Here is a 14,058-nt window from a genome sequence, read left to right as displayed (position 1 = left end):
TTTGTTTTGATGATACCAAAACTTGGCTTAAAAATGTACTAATGTTTTATATTGAGGCATGCAGGAAATTAAGAACAAAGTTAAGTTCGGAAGATCCGAAGTTGGTTCGGACGTTCCGAAAAGGTGCCGATCAGAAGCAAAGTGGAAGCTGTTCGGAAGCTGCGAGGAGCCAGTTCGGACGGTCCGAAGACGTGATCGGACGTTCCGAACACAAGCAATCAAATCACTTGAATGCGGAGACAAATTGATCTGACTGTTGATTGAGTAACATTTCGGACGCTACGAAGGACATGATCGGACGCTACGAAGTGTTGAAGATTTCAAATCTCTGGAAACGCGGGAATGTTCGGACGGTACGAACTTGAGTTCGGACCTTCCGAAGCTGGTCATACACTGTCTGAAAGAACCGTTCGGAAGAAACGAAGCTGGATCGGTCCCTCCGAAGCATATGTTCGGACCCTACGAAGTCAAGAACGGACGATCCGAAGTCATCCCAGAATTACGCAAATTGATTTCAATCACATCGGACGTTCCGAATCATAAACAGAAGATCCGAACCTTGGCGTCCAAGACTAGTATAAATAGGCCTTTGAGGATGCATTTTCAATCATCCCACTCCACTCTCTCTTGTCTCTTACAAAGCTTTCTACTATCTTTTGTGTGCGTTGATTAAAAGAGTTGTAATATCAAAAGAGTTGTAGAAAAAGAGTAATACTCTCGAGTGGGTTGTAAAGTTCGTGGCTATCCTTGGAGCCCTCAAGGCCAAGTAGACGCATCGAGGCGTGGTTGTAAAAGCTAGCTTGGAGCTCCTAAAGCCAAGTCGATATAGTGATACCTCGATCCTCATCGAGAAGGGGAGACGTAGACGATTCTTCGTCGAACTTCCATAAACATCTCTATCCCTCTTTACTTTACGCATTTACTTTACTACGCATTTATTTTACGCACTTACTTTACGCATTCATTTTATTTGTGATTGTCCCTCAAGTCTTCCGCTTGCAATTTTTGCAAACTCGTTTTAAAAACGCTAAAGGGCCTAAAAGAACCTATTCACCCCCCCTTTAGGTTCTTCAATTCCAATCATCGTCATTTAGCATTAAAGATTGTGTTGTAATATTATTATAATATGGAGTAACTAAATCTTGAAAACGTAATAAAGTATGAAGCAAGTGATATAAAGAATTTCATCTAGTTTCAATAGGAAGAGGAAATTTTTTAAATTTAATTCCGGTTGATTCGACTAGTGTTTTCCAGTCACGTCCATATCTTCTTTCACGTAATAATTTCCCACATAATTTGAATTTTTCTATTACAGTGGACATTTGTTCATCGCAGGCACATTTAACACATAAATTGATAATATGACACGCACATCTAACATGAAGCAAATTACCTTCTAAAATTGGTTTTAATGAATCTTTAAGATATTTAATTGCAAGAGTATTGGCACTCGCATTATCTAACGTTATCGACATTATTTTATTTTGTATGCCATAAATCTTAACAATATTTAAAACATATCTGGCTATAGTGTATGCGTAGTGAGACGATTCTAAATGATCTAGGGCTAAAATTATTTTTTGCATTGTCCAAGTTTCGTCAATCCAATGACATGTAACAATAAGATATGATTCATATTTTAAATTAGTCCAAATATCAGTTGTCAAGCTAACTCTACAAGAAAGATTTGAAATATGCGATTTTAGTGTTTCTTTATATTCTTTGTAAATATCAAAACAATATTTCTTAAGTATGTGCCTAGAAATATTGTGAAAACCAGGTTGAATAGTACTAGTAAATTCCACAAAACCTTCTTATTCAGCTATTATAAAAGGTTGACAACATTTGGTAACAAACTTTATGATGGCTTTCCGAGAAATTTCTTTTGTAATTGTAAAAGCTTTACCACTAAAAGGATTAATTTGTTGTTGTATTGGTTACCTCCCGAATGGTTGTAGCGTATCAGAGTCAAGTTTATGTACTTTAACTAAATGTTTTTTCAAAGTATCGGTACCACCGGAACCACCACCCGTTTTGTAAGAATACCTCGTTTTGCAAATTTTACAAACGGCAAAAGAGTTATTCATACCTTGTTGTTCAATACCAAAGTGATCCCAAACTTTGCTTCTCTTTGCACGGGCTGTCGTCGTGCTCGTTGACATTGTGTTGCTTGCTCGAGTAGACGATGGCGTCCCTACATCTTTGTTGGGGAGTTCCATGGCTTCTTCATCCTCGTGGCCAGGTTCGACTTCATCAAAGTCGGGGATGTAGCCAAAATGTGCACCAAAGTCGGGAGCCTATTCGCCACCACCACCACGACGGTTTGAAGATGATGCCATTGAAATTCGAATTATTTATTTGAGTAAATTACGAAATAATAAATAAATAACAATAAAAATCATACGGATTATAGATAAAATTATAACACAATTATTGAATATATTTTGAGAAATGATAGCAAAGAAATATATCGATTGTAGAGAAATGAGAAGTTGAGAGAAATTTGATATGTGAAATATAAGAAATGACTTGTATTTATAGATGATTTTGAGGGTTTAAAAAAATAATTGCAATTTGGCCCCAAATTGAAAAAAAAAAATGGCACATTTCAGTAGCCGTTCAACGGCTACTGAAATGTGCCAACGGCTGCTGCAAATGCATTCATTGGCTGCTGGCCTGCAGCATTTGCAACCGTTGGCCCAAAGGCCTTTTTTTATTTTTTATTTTTTAAAAATTCGATTGTCGGGTATGGGTCCGGTTCCGGGTCGGTTCCGGATACGGCCCGGAACCGGTTCAGAACCAGATCCGGAACCGGTTGAACCGGTTCAGAAAATGTTGAACCGGTTCAACCCACATATTAGTGGATTGTACTTGGTTTCGGGCCCGGTTCTCACATACCGTATCCGGTTCCGGGCTTATCGGACCGGTTCCGGGTCGGTTCTGACCCGAACCGGTTCGTTAAGCATGCCTATTGTACTCTATATAACACGTCAAATGTAACTCTAGCAAATAAACAAGACACACATATTAACTACTAAGAACAACAACAATTTACAAGAAATCAATTAGTTAAATAATTAATTAGAGAGACGATCTAAAAAATAACATGACCAACAATATATCTACCTCCAAGATGTATTATAAAATACCATGTGGAGATCCGGACGCTAATCATCTCCTTAATCGTTAATAGGATCAATATACTAGTCAAGTAATTAGGGTCATAAATTTTTTTTTAACATACACTGTTACATGCCGAACGTAATGGCATTCATCTATTGTACATATCAGTATAATTTAAGGTACAAGTCCTGTACAACATACATTTATTCAAACTAGAGTTTAACAACTAAACATCAAGTGTCCAAACCCTATTTCTACTCCAATTCCGTAGTCTCCACTCTAATCACAATCTCTCTTCATCTCCTCGACCCCGATCCTGTTCCATCTGTTGTCATGCACACATACAAATAAGACAACAGATGGATAACTCCGGTGAGAATAAATCCCAGTATAAATCATGTATACATGTGATCATATAAAAGCATATATAAAAGCATGAAACAATTATCAAAACATGTATCAAAATCTCAAAACACGAAACGAACAAAATGTAATAACAGCATGAATCGTAATCTACGAAACATGAATCAACACAAATCTGTAAATCAAACTCTTGACTCGATCTCTCAGACTCGACTCCTCTCTTACCTAATCTAGGGATCCCGGTGAATCAGAACGTAACAGGTCTCCCACCTACTACTACCGGTCGCGGTGGTGGTACGTTCTTATTTCTGGACTTTGTTCTAGTCTATATCGAATAATCTGTGATAATGATGCTATCTGTATCTGAAGCATCTCGATATACCAAACGTCTAGTGTCTTCGCATATCTGTCCAAGACTAAACCTATTCTGACAATGTGCAATGGCCAGTGACTCCTCTGTCATATTCTAGCCCATCTGTCAGTGGCTCTCACTCAATAGCTCTCAGCTTTCTACTTTCTCATTCAATAGAATAAACATAATCATTAAAACACAAAGGTATAAAACAATACCATACAAGTATGTGGTTTAGGGAAATTCGAGTTAAATCTAACTCAAGTCGATCTCCCAGTTAACATCGATTTATACCTTTCTCTTCTCGATCTGACGAAATCGAAGTTTCAGATTCAAACCTGTCCATTCCCAATCTGGAAATGACAATCGAATATGTATAATATCAGTAAACAACTCAATTCAATACATGTTCTTATCAATACTCAAATCATCACATAATCTGATCAATGTCAATAACGTAACAGTACAATCTCAATCAATACTGAATCTGATCAATATCAATCTACTGATTTGACGGCATAACGGCGTAATCTCGCGATACCGACTAATTCAACAACAATACTCCATAACACAATTCATAACACATCGCATAACCCTTAAAATTCTGTATAATCTCCATCAATCTAGGCTGGAATTCCATAACAATAGCATATGATATTATCTCATCGATCCGGTTGCATTTCTTCAATGGTTAGGTTCTCAAACACATATCATAGAGCTCACATCATAATTCTTCCAACACATAAATATCAAAACATGCTGGAATTTTACACAAGTAGCATACGACATCCGATAATCGATCTGTTTACGGCGTTATGATCTCTAGCTACTCAAGAACATATATCTCTAATAAAATCACAATTTCTCCAACATATAGCTATCGAAACATAATGGAAAGCAATAAAATGTATACCCTTTCGAAGCCCTTGTCAAGAGGGTCAAGAATCTAAGCTCGGATCGAGAATCGGTTGGTTGAATCTTGCAAAACCAACAATTTAAGCTAGGAAGAAACTTGAGGAAATTCTGAAGTCTTGCTGGTTTTTCTCTCGGAATGTCAAGCTAGAATGAAGACAACACATTAAGTTTGCATGAGAAATACATGTGGCAATTTTTCCATTCTGCACGTTGCACCGCAGGTGCACTCATTCCTTTACCGCAGGTGCGTTAAACTCACGGCACCACGTTCAGAATTTCAAAAACAGCGACTGCGGGTGCGGTCTTCTTCTTCTTAGCGCGGGTGCGCTCACCCTATTGTATCACATCCAAAATTTCAGAATAATGACCGCAGGTGCGCTGGCTTTTGCACCGCGGGTGCGGCTTGCTACTGTAAATCTTCCACATTTAATGAGCCACAACCGCGGGTGCAGTAGAATACTAGGCACGGGTGCGGTCTCTCTTTGCCAATAAATCAAATTTGCAACGTCGCTTCTCCACGTCTGTTCTTCCATCGCTTTATTCATAATATATAACAATTCAAAAGTATCAAACTCAAATTTCGGGCATTACATACCAACACCCTAAAACTCATAAAAACTACGAAAAACCATGAGAATATACAGGAAATTTACAAATTAAAGTATGTTTTTATATAGATGTAGAAGAATATAGATATAGATATACATTTTTTCGAACTTCATCTGTGGTAGGTGTGATCAGTTCAAGTCCTAGCAAGCTAGAAATTACATTTTCAAATAGTTTTGAGGGAAAAATTGCCTACTGTTTTTCTTGACTTACCTTATAACGAGTTGTTAAAATCGTAACCCAATCCATTTTTTTAATGGCGAGTTGAGCCGACCTAACGGAATAAATTCAAATTAAGCTTGATTTTTTGTAACAAATGTGTGTGATTACATGTTCTATCTATTCGATTTTGTCAATAGGGAAGAACTTATACAATAATTACATGTTTATATATGACGACAATCATCTCTATTCAAAATTACTGAAATTCATTTTCTAAAGAACATGACATTCTTCTTGGTTATGATGAGGTTTGCTTTGAAACCAAATGTAGCTAAAATTATTACACTATTAAATTAAATTGTTAAAATTAAAATTATTTACGTATTATTGTCATTGCAAATGACGTTCATTTCAAATGTGTTTTGAATAATGAAATACTTTTGCAATTTTTTATTCATCGTAATAGTAATATTTCCTAAAATTATCGTCACATGATCACCAACAAGTTTCACATTTAATTTAAAAAAAAAATCTCAATTTTGATAATTCAATCTTGTAATAATTACATCCACGTGTGATTTCAAAGTTAACCTTAAATGATCGATAGACATTCGAGTTTGTAATAATTGTGTAAACATGACAATTCAAATGCATATTGCACTTTCAAAGTTAACCTTAAATGATTAAACATGACAATTCAAATGCATATTGCACTTTCAAAGTTAACCTTAAATGATCGATAGACATTCGAGTTTGTCTATCGATCATTTAAGGTATATATATATATATATATATATATATATATATATATATATATATATATATATATATATATATATATATATATATATATATATATATATAAAATTTTGTGAGACAGTCTCACAGGTCGTATTTTGTGAGACGCATCTCTTATTTGGGTCATCCATGTAAAAATATTACTTTTATTGTCAATATCGATAGGGTTGACTCCTCTCACTGTTGGGGATAGTGCCCTTAAAGCATTGTAATTAGATTATGTTTTTATTATTAATAAAAACGACATTTATTATTGAACATATTTGCATGAAATACTATTGTCATGAATATCATAGTAAAATCACTAGTTTATTGGATGTAACCATGATTTTAGTATATATAAAAGTTATATATACACGAGGATTAAAATTATGGATAATAAAATTAAATTAAATCCGTAATGAAATTAATTAAAGTATGTGATCTTTAATTAATTAAAACATCACTAATGCGGTCCATGAATATTATGAATGTGACTGTCTTATCCGGAACGTAGATGTAGAGACATCTAGATGGGGGCATTTATATATAATGAGATTATATAGGACTAGGACCGATTTAATTAGATATTTCATAATAAATTCCGTTGTTAATATGAAATTCTATTTAAATCATAACATGATCATATATGGACATCTTAATCCTTATGTGATTATAAACTCTTGTTCATTTCAATATGATTCTTAATTTGCTTGTTTAAAATTTGCAATTGTGCATTTTTTTCATTACTTGCATTTTATATTTATATCTAAAATAAATGGCTGGGAATATAAATTCACAGACATGGAATCCATTCTTTCTTGCGAGAAGTAGAAAGAAGATTCCCTCATTTGTTAATTCTAGACTTGAGTGTTGGGCCCAACTAATTTATGATTAAGTTATAAATTAAACCGCTCACTAGTGAATTAATGGTAAATGAGGATAAGTAAGTAATTGAAGAGATAAACGGAAAATTCCTAGTTTCAATTACGAATTGTCTATGAAGGATTAATCCATATGTAATGATTATATCAATGGACTGCTCAATTTTGTAGAGTAAGATATTTCATAATGAAGAAGAGTGCAATTCCATATTTTTAGTGGAGTAATTATGGAATTAATAAATTAGATAAATTAATTAAAGAGTTTAATTATTTATTTAATTTTTTGGAGCTTCTAATTATGAGTCCATGGTCCCCGATACGCCTTTCAAATTAATGATGGATTAAAAAAATACAATTTAGAAATCATGTGTGGATATGAAAAAAATGTTTCCATAACTCCAAGAGTTTGGAGATAAATATAATTGATTGATATTAATTATATTAAATTATAATTATGAGATAATTATATATTTGGATTATTATGGTAATATTTAAAAGTTGATTATAATATCTTTAATTTATTGCGAATAAATTATAGATATTATTTAATATCTAAAAATAAGTTAGAATAATATTCTACTTAATTTTGATAAGATCCTAGAGATTCTATAACTTTTAAGATGAGTTTTAAAAGACTTAAATTTATAAAATCAAATCAAGTGGGATTTTTTGGCTTATCTTATATTTGATAAGATATGGCCGATGGTTTAGAATCTCAATTAGATTGGGATTTTGCATCTTGTGTTGAATATTATAAATAAAATCTTAGGTAGTCTTTTTGTAATCCCCGAGATTTAATTATTGTAATCAGATGCTGATTAATTGACAAGATTGTGACGCATGAGGTTATACGAACTTGAATGAAGAAGTCGGGCATCGTTACAATATAAGCCAAGATGTTCAACCGAACATCTCGAGATGTTCGGCTGAACATCTCAAAAGAAATGACCGGCGCACATGCGCGAGGGGTCCAGAAGCCCTCGCGCATATGCGCGAGATAAGGCGCGCATATGCGCCACAGTTCCAGAATCTTTGGCGCATATGCGCGAGATGAAGCGCGCATATGCGCGAGTGGGTTTTTGGCAAATTCTGGAGAAGCCACGTGTGATTTACATGCAAAGTATATATATAAGAGACAAACGATTTCTCCTCAGAATGAAGAAAGAGGAATCGAGAAAAGCTTCCGGGAAAAGCTTAGCTTCTTTATATTTTTCAATCTTGATCGTGCCAAATCCGTCCGTTCGATTTGAAATCCGACTTCAGTACTGTGTTCCTAACAAAACAGGCTACAACTGGACGTAAGTTTTGCTACGTTTTGACATGCTTTGAAATTATGATATTGTCAGAATTGAATAGAACTCATATATGTTGTTCTTGACATATTAGACATCATAGAATCGAAGTCAGATTAAGAAACGGACTGAATATGAAATTGTTATGATTTTCGGAGTAGTTGTGGAGCCGATTTGATATCAGAATTGAGTTGTTATTGATTATGAGATATTAGAATTGATATCTGACTGATATGATAGGGCTGGATATATTGAGATTATGATGTTATGTTGTTGAAACAGAATTTGATTGAATTCTGTTTGTATCCATTATTAATTGAGTGGTGTATTGATACCATACGCTCAATATTGTCATTGTCAGACTGAGTATTGACAGGCTTGGGGTTCGAGACTTCGACAGAGCCAGGGTATCAGAAAGAAAGGTATAAATTAATGTTGAGTTGGGATTGCACAACTCGAGTGAGGTTTGACTCGAGTTTCCCTAAATCACATACTTAGTTTATTACATTGATTCTTGTAATTGATGAGATTGATGATTGTAGTCTATTGATTTATAGCCACTGCATGTAATGACTGCTGATTCGCTAGTCATTGATTGATTTTCTTAGATACTGACTGTATGTATTGATTACTGAGTCGTTGAGTCATAGGCTGATTCGCCTAGACACCGGCTGATTCGTCGGGTTATTGACTGATTCGTCTTATTATAGGCTGATTCGCCTAGTCACCGGCTGATTCGTCTGGTGATTGACTGATTCGTCTAAACTTAAGCTGATTCGCTTAATTACAGGCTGAATTGTCTGATTATTGGCTGATTCGCCTAATTACCGGCTGATTCGTCGGGTTATTGACTGAGTCGTCAATTCTGCGGCTGATTCGCCCAGACACTGATATATGAATTATATCGATGCCATTTAGGGATTGATTCATTCCTATCGACTGAGATTCGATATAATTACCTATATCCAGACATCGGGATCCCTAGGTTAGAGTTGAGTAGAGTCTGAGACGACGCGTCAGTGGAGTCGAGTCTGAGACGACGCGTCGGTTGAGTTGAGTCTGATATGACATGTTGATTTACATTGTTTATGCCATTCATGATTATTGAATGTTTGATATGAATTTATGTTTCTGATTTGAGACATGTTATGAATACTTCTTATATGCTTTCGTATATGCTTTTATATGACTGCATGTTTACATTGTTTATACTGGGATATTTATATCTCACCGGAGTTATCCGGCTATTGTCTTGTTTTGTATGTGTGCATGACAACAGGTGGGGCTGGATCAGGGTCAAGAAGAGGATGAGAGAAGATTAGATAGCGTGGAGATCCGGGCTTCGAAGCAACATAGGATTCAGCACTGATATGTAGTTGAACCTAGTTGAATTCTTGTAGATAACACAAGATTTGTATGTTCATGTTTAATATGTAATTTGAGTAAATTACATTACGTTTCCGCTTTGTATTAAAAAAAATTTAGACCCTGTTTTATAATTGATTAATTAGTCCCAATAATGATTAAGAACTTGATTAGCGTCCGGGTCCCCACACTTTTCAAAACACACAAACATTATACAACTTTTTCTCTACTTTTCATGAGTTGAAAATAAAGTAGAGACCAAAATATAAAATTTGGTTTCTAGTATTTGCTTTTTTGAGTGTCCCACACACTATCGTCGATCAGAAGGATCGTGCTGAAAGGCTGTGGTTTCTACGGATCTCGGATTCGTGAAAAAGGGAAAATTACAAGTGGTTATTATTCTAATAAATTATTTTTAAAAATTCATTGTTAATTTATATTCATATGTTCGATTATAATTTATGAAATTATATAATCGCTTCCGCTGTGTTTCGATTTGATCGAAAAATAATTTTCTTTAGGCGGAATTGTTCCGGAGGCTATATAATTTCCAACAAATGATATCAGAGCCATTGTTTTTTTCATATGAATATAAATTATGTGAATTTAAATTTATGGGAGTGAATTAATTTTTGAAAGTTAATTTTGTGTGTTGTAATTTTTTTTCGGGGCCACTGTACGTCATTTTAAAAATAAAATAATTTTCGGCCGTGTCCTTAATTTGTTGGGTTTGCGTTGATTTGTGAAATCCACCGTACACTTCCAGAGAGGAAGAAGTATTTTATCAAAAGTTGATTTGAGCTAACAATTATTTTTCCAGTCTTGATCGGAACTTGTTCCTGATCATTCCCAATCCACGCCTGCGGTGAAGCAGCGGTGCGTAGCAGTGGACTGTGCGACCTCCACTCACGGCCGCTGGATCGAGAAGATTTTCCTCGCGTACGGGTTACACGAGCGAAATTTCTCACTAGACGAGGCACAATCCGGCGACGGAAAATATGGAGAATATTGTGACTGTCACAATAAGTTAGCCACAACTCTCAAGCCTTTCTTCCATGGCAGACTCCTGCTTAAGGAAGGAGGAGGAAGGGAGGCATTTTTTTTTATTGGGCTAGGATATTTCACAGCCCAATTTTTTAAGTTGGGCCAAACAATTGAAAAAATAATAATAAAAAATTAAAAAATAAAAATAAAATCTGAGTGACCCATTTATGAAATGACAATTGATTTAAAAATTTGCCCAGTTTTGAATTGGGCCAGCACATATTTAAATCTAGACTAGTTTTGAACTGGCCCAACATATTTAAATATAGCCCAGTTTCGAACTGGGTCAGCACAGATTTAAATCCAACATATTTAAATATAGCCCAGTTTCGAACTGGGTCAGCACAGATTTAAATCAGATTTTTTAATATGGCCCAATTTTTGAATTGGACTAGTACCATGAAATAATTAAATTTTTTTAATTTTTGGATTTGTATGACAAACCTAGTATTTTTTTTAAATGTTTAGCCCAATTTAACTTAATTTATTAAAAATAAGTTTTAATTTGTTGAGTGTAAAATAATGATTTTACAATTTGATTTATAAAATTAATTTGAAATTAAATAAAAAAATTTTATTTGATTTGTTAATTTTATTTTTCAATCAAAACTGTGATTAGAAGGACATGATTGAAAATTACAACTTTCAACAATATCTCACTCTCATTTTTTTTATGCCACTCATCATGTTTAAATTTGATTTAAATGTGTGTATTTTATATGTCTTGTATCATGTTTAAATTAGATTTAAATTTCATGATGTTCATTATATTGCTAATATCATTTATCAGAGACCAATAAGATTGGACCTTTTATAATTAAATCATAAGATGTTTTAATTAAATAATTAAAAGTTTGAGAAACTTTAATTATTTTATAATAATGAGTGAGAGAAGGATATATGACAATAAATCCTACAACCTCCACTATTAACAAAAGCAATGTGAGATTTAAATGGCGCTTAGTGACGCATAGGACGTCTTCCCTAAGGAAGGTTTTCATTTAAATCAAAATTCAAGGCTTAGTTTCCGAAATGATAAGATTTTTAGTATAATTCATAATTTACCTACCCTAAGACGGCAATTATGGATTGTAATTTAAAATCCAAAATAGTGGGTCACACTCATAAGGATGCAATTAAATAATTTTAATGCATCTAGGTTGAATTAAAAGGTAATTAATAATAAAATTGAAGATATGAGATATCTTAGTGTTTTATTTATTAATAGAGATGGTCTCGATTTAATCGTCATTTAATTTGTCCGACCCTAAGGCGGCTTATTAAACGTGAGATTAAATTTCCTTGGAATTGGTAGAATGAATAATAATGTATCATCCATCATATTTATGATTCCTAAATTGATTTGTTATCTATGATATTTGTTCAATTTATTAAATGTCATTTTATACATTAATTTCAGCAATCATGTCCACTGGTCCTGTTCTTGCTTTGTTTAATGAAAAGTTGACTGGTGAAACTTTTTGAAATGAAAGAGTAACATTAACATTGTCCTCGTCTGTGAGAACCTCAAATTTGTCTTAACGGAGGAGTGTCCTCCCGAGCGTCCTTTGAATGATGCTCGTAGTGTACGAGAAATATATGATCGATGGATTGCGGCAAACAATAAAGCCAAAGGCTACATGTTAACTGGAATGAACGATGTGCTTAGACTTAAGCACGAGCATGTAGAGAATGCTTATGAGATAATGGATTCTCTGCAAGCTATGTTTGGTCAGCAATCTAGTCAATCTAAGCATGAGGCCATTAAGAATGTCATGATTGCTAAGATGAAGAAAGGCCAATCAGTTGGAGCGCATGTTTTGAACATGGTTAACTACTTCACAGAAGCTGAGACTCATGGTGCGACCATAGATGATGGCACACAAGTGAGCATAATTTTGGAATCATCGCCACCGAATTTCCTGCAATTCAAGAGAAACTATGTCATGAACAAGCTTAATTATAACATGACACAATTGCTCAATGAGTTGCAAACCTTTGAGGCCATTTCTATTGGAAAAGTCCAAGAAGGTGAGGCAAATGTTGTCAAGGTTAAGTCACCTTCCTCCAAAGCTAGTTTGAAAAGGAAAAATAAGGGGAAAGGAAAGGGAACTCCTAAAAAGCAAAAGACTTGGAATGGTTCCAATGGCAAAAAGAAGGGTGACACTGCAAAGCCCAAAGGAAAATGTTTTCACTGTGGGATCAATGGTCATTGGAAAAGAAACTGCCCCAAGTATCTCGCTGACCTAAAAGAAAAGAAGAAAGGTAAATATGATTTACTTGTTCTAAAATCTTGTTTAGTAACCATTGATTCTTCTATGTGGATAGTTGATTCGGGCGCTACTAATCATGTTTGTTGTTCTTTGCAGCTACTTAGTTCTTATGAAGAGCTTGTTGATGGGTCCTTCACGATGAGAGTTGGCGATGGTGCAGTAGTTTCGGCAAGAGCAGTGGGAGTTATTAAACTTAGATTTAATGATAGACATTTGGTTTTGAACAATGTTTACTTTTTTCCTATTTTTCGTAGAAATTTGATATCTGTTTCCAAGTTGCATGAACAATTTATTCGCTTTCTTTTGATAATAATGAGATTGTTATTTTGAGAAATGGTCCTATGACTACACAAGCTAGAGGTGGTTATGAGTATTTTGTCACTTTTATTGATGATTACTCAAGGTATGGATATATTTATCTCATGCATAGAAAATCTGAGACTTTTGGAAAGTTCAAAGAATTTCATGCGGAAGCCGAAAGACAACTAGGTAATCTTTAAAGTGCCTTCGATCAGATCGAGGCGGCGAGTATCTTGATACCGAGTTCAAAGATTATTTGCTAGAGCATGGTATTTTATACCAACTCACTTCACCTGGTACACCTTGGCAAAATGGTGTTGCTGAAAGGAGAAATCGCACTTTGCTTGAATGGTGAGATCTATGATGAGCTACTCATCACTGCCAATCTCGTTTTGGGGTTATGCAATAGAGACGGCCACTTACATTCTGAATGTAGTGCCATCGAAGTCAATCCTTAAAACACCTCTAGAGTTGTGGAATGGGAGAAAACCTAGTTTATCTCATTTTCGCATATGGGGATGCCCAGCACGTGTTCTGGAAGGAAAGACTGGAAAATTGCATCCATGTTCAAAATTGTGTTTGTTCGTGGGATACGCCAAGGG

At 34.6% G+C, this 14,058-nt stretch overlaps 1 protein-coding gene across 1 annotated transcript; it reads left to right on the top strand.

Moving 5' to 3' along the window:
* Positions 1 to 2,185: 2,185 nt before the first annotated feature.
* LOC140827329 (uncharacterized) lies at positions 2,186 to 12,965 on the top strand. Its single transcript, XM_073189981.1, has 3 exons — positions 2,186 to 2,242; positions 12,377 to 12,769; positions 12,906 to 12,965. The coding sequence occupies exons 1-3, from the start codon at positions 2,186 to 2,188 to the stop codon at positions 12,963 to 12,965; spliced, it is 510 nt and encodes a 169-aa protein (XP_073046082.1).
* Positions 12,966 to 14,058: the final 1,093 nt, after the last annotated feature.

This window comes from Primulina eburnea, chromosome 3, assembly GCF_022965805.1.
Source record: "Primulina eburnea isolate SZY01 chromosome 3, ASM2296580v1, whole genome shotgun sequence".
In the NCBI taxonomy this organism is placed as follows: Eukaryota; Viridiplantae; Streptophyta; class Magnoliopsida; order Lamiales; family Gesneriaceae; genus Primulina; species Primulina eburnea.
This window is presented reverse-complemented; position numbering and strand designations above follow the sequence as displayed.

Bases quoted from the DNA above. Each gene is read 5' to 3' on its own strand.
- LOC140827329 (XM_073189981.1), top strand. From the start codon at position 2,186: ATGGCGTCCCTACATCTTTGTTGGGGAGTTCCATGGCTTCTTCATCCT. The intron at 2,243-12,376 runs GTTCGACTTCAT...TTGAAATGAAAG, and splicing joins TTCTTCATCCTCGTGGCCAG to AGTAACATTAACATTGTCCT. The intron at 12,770-12,905 runs GTGAGCATAATT...CTATTGGAAAAG, and splicing joins CCATAGATGATGGCACACAA to TCCAAGAAGGTGAGGCAAAT.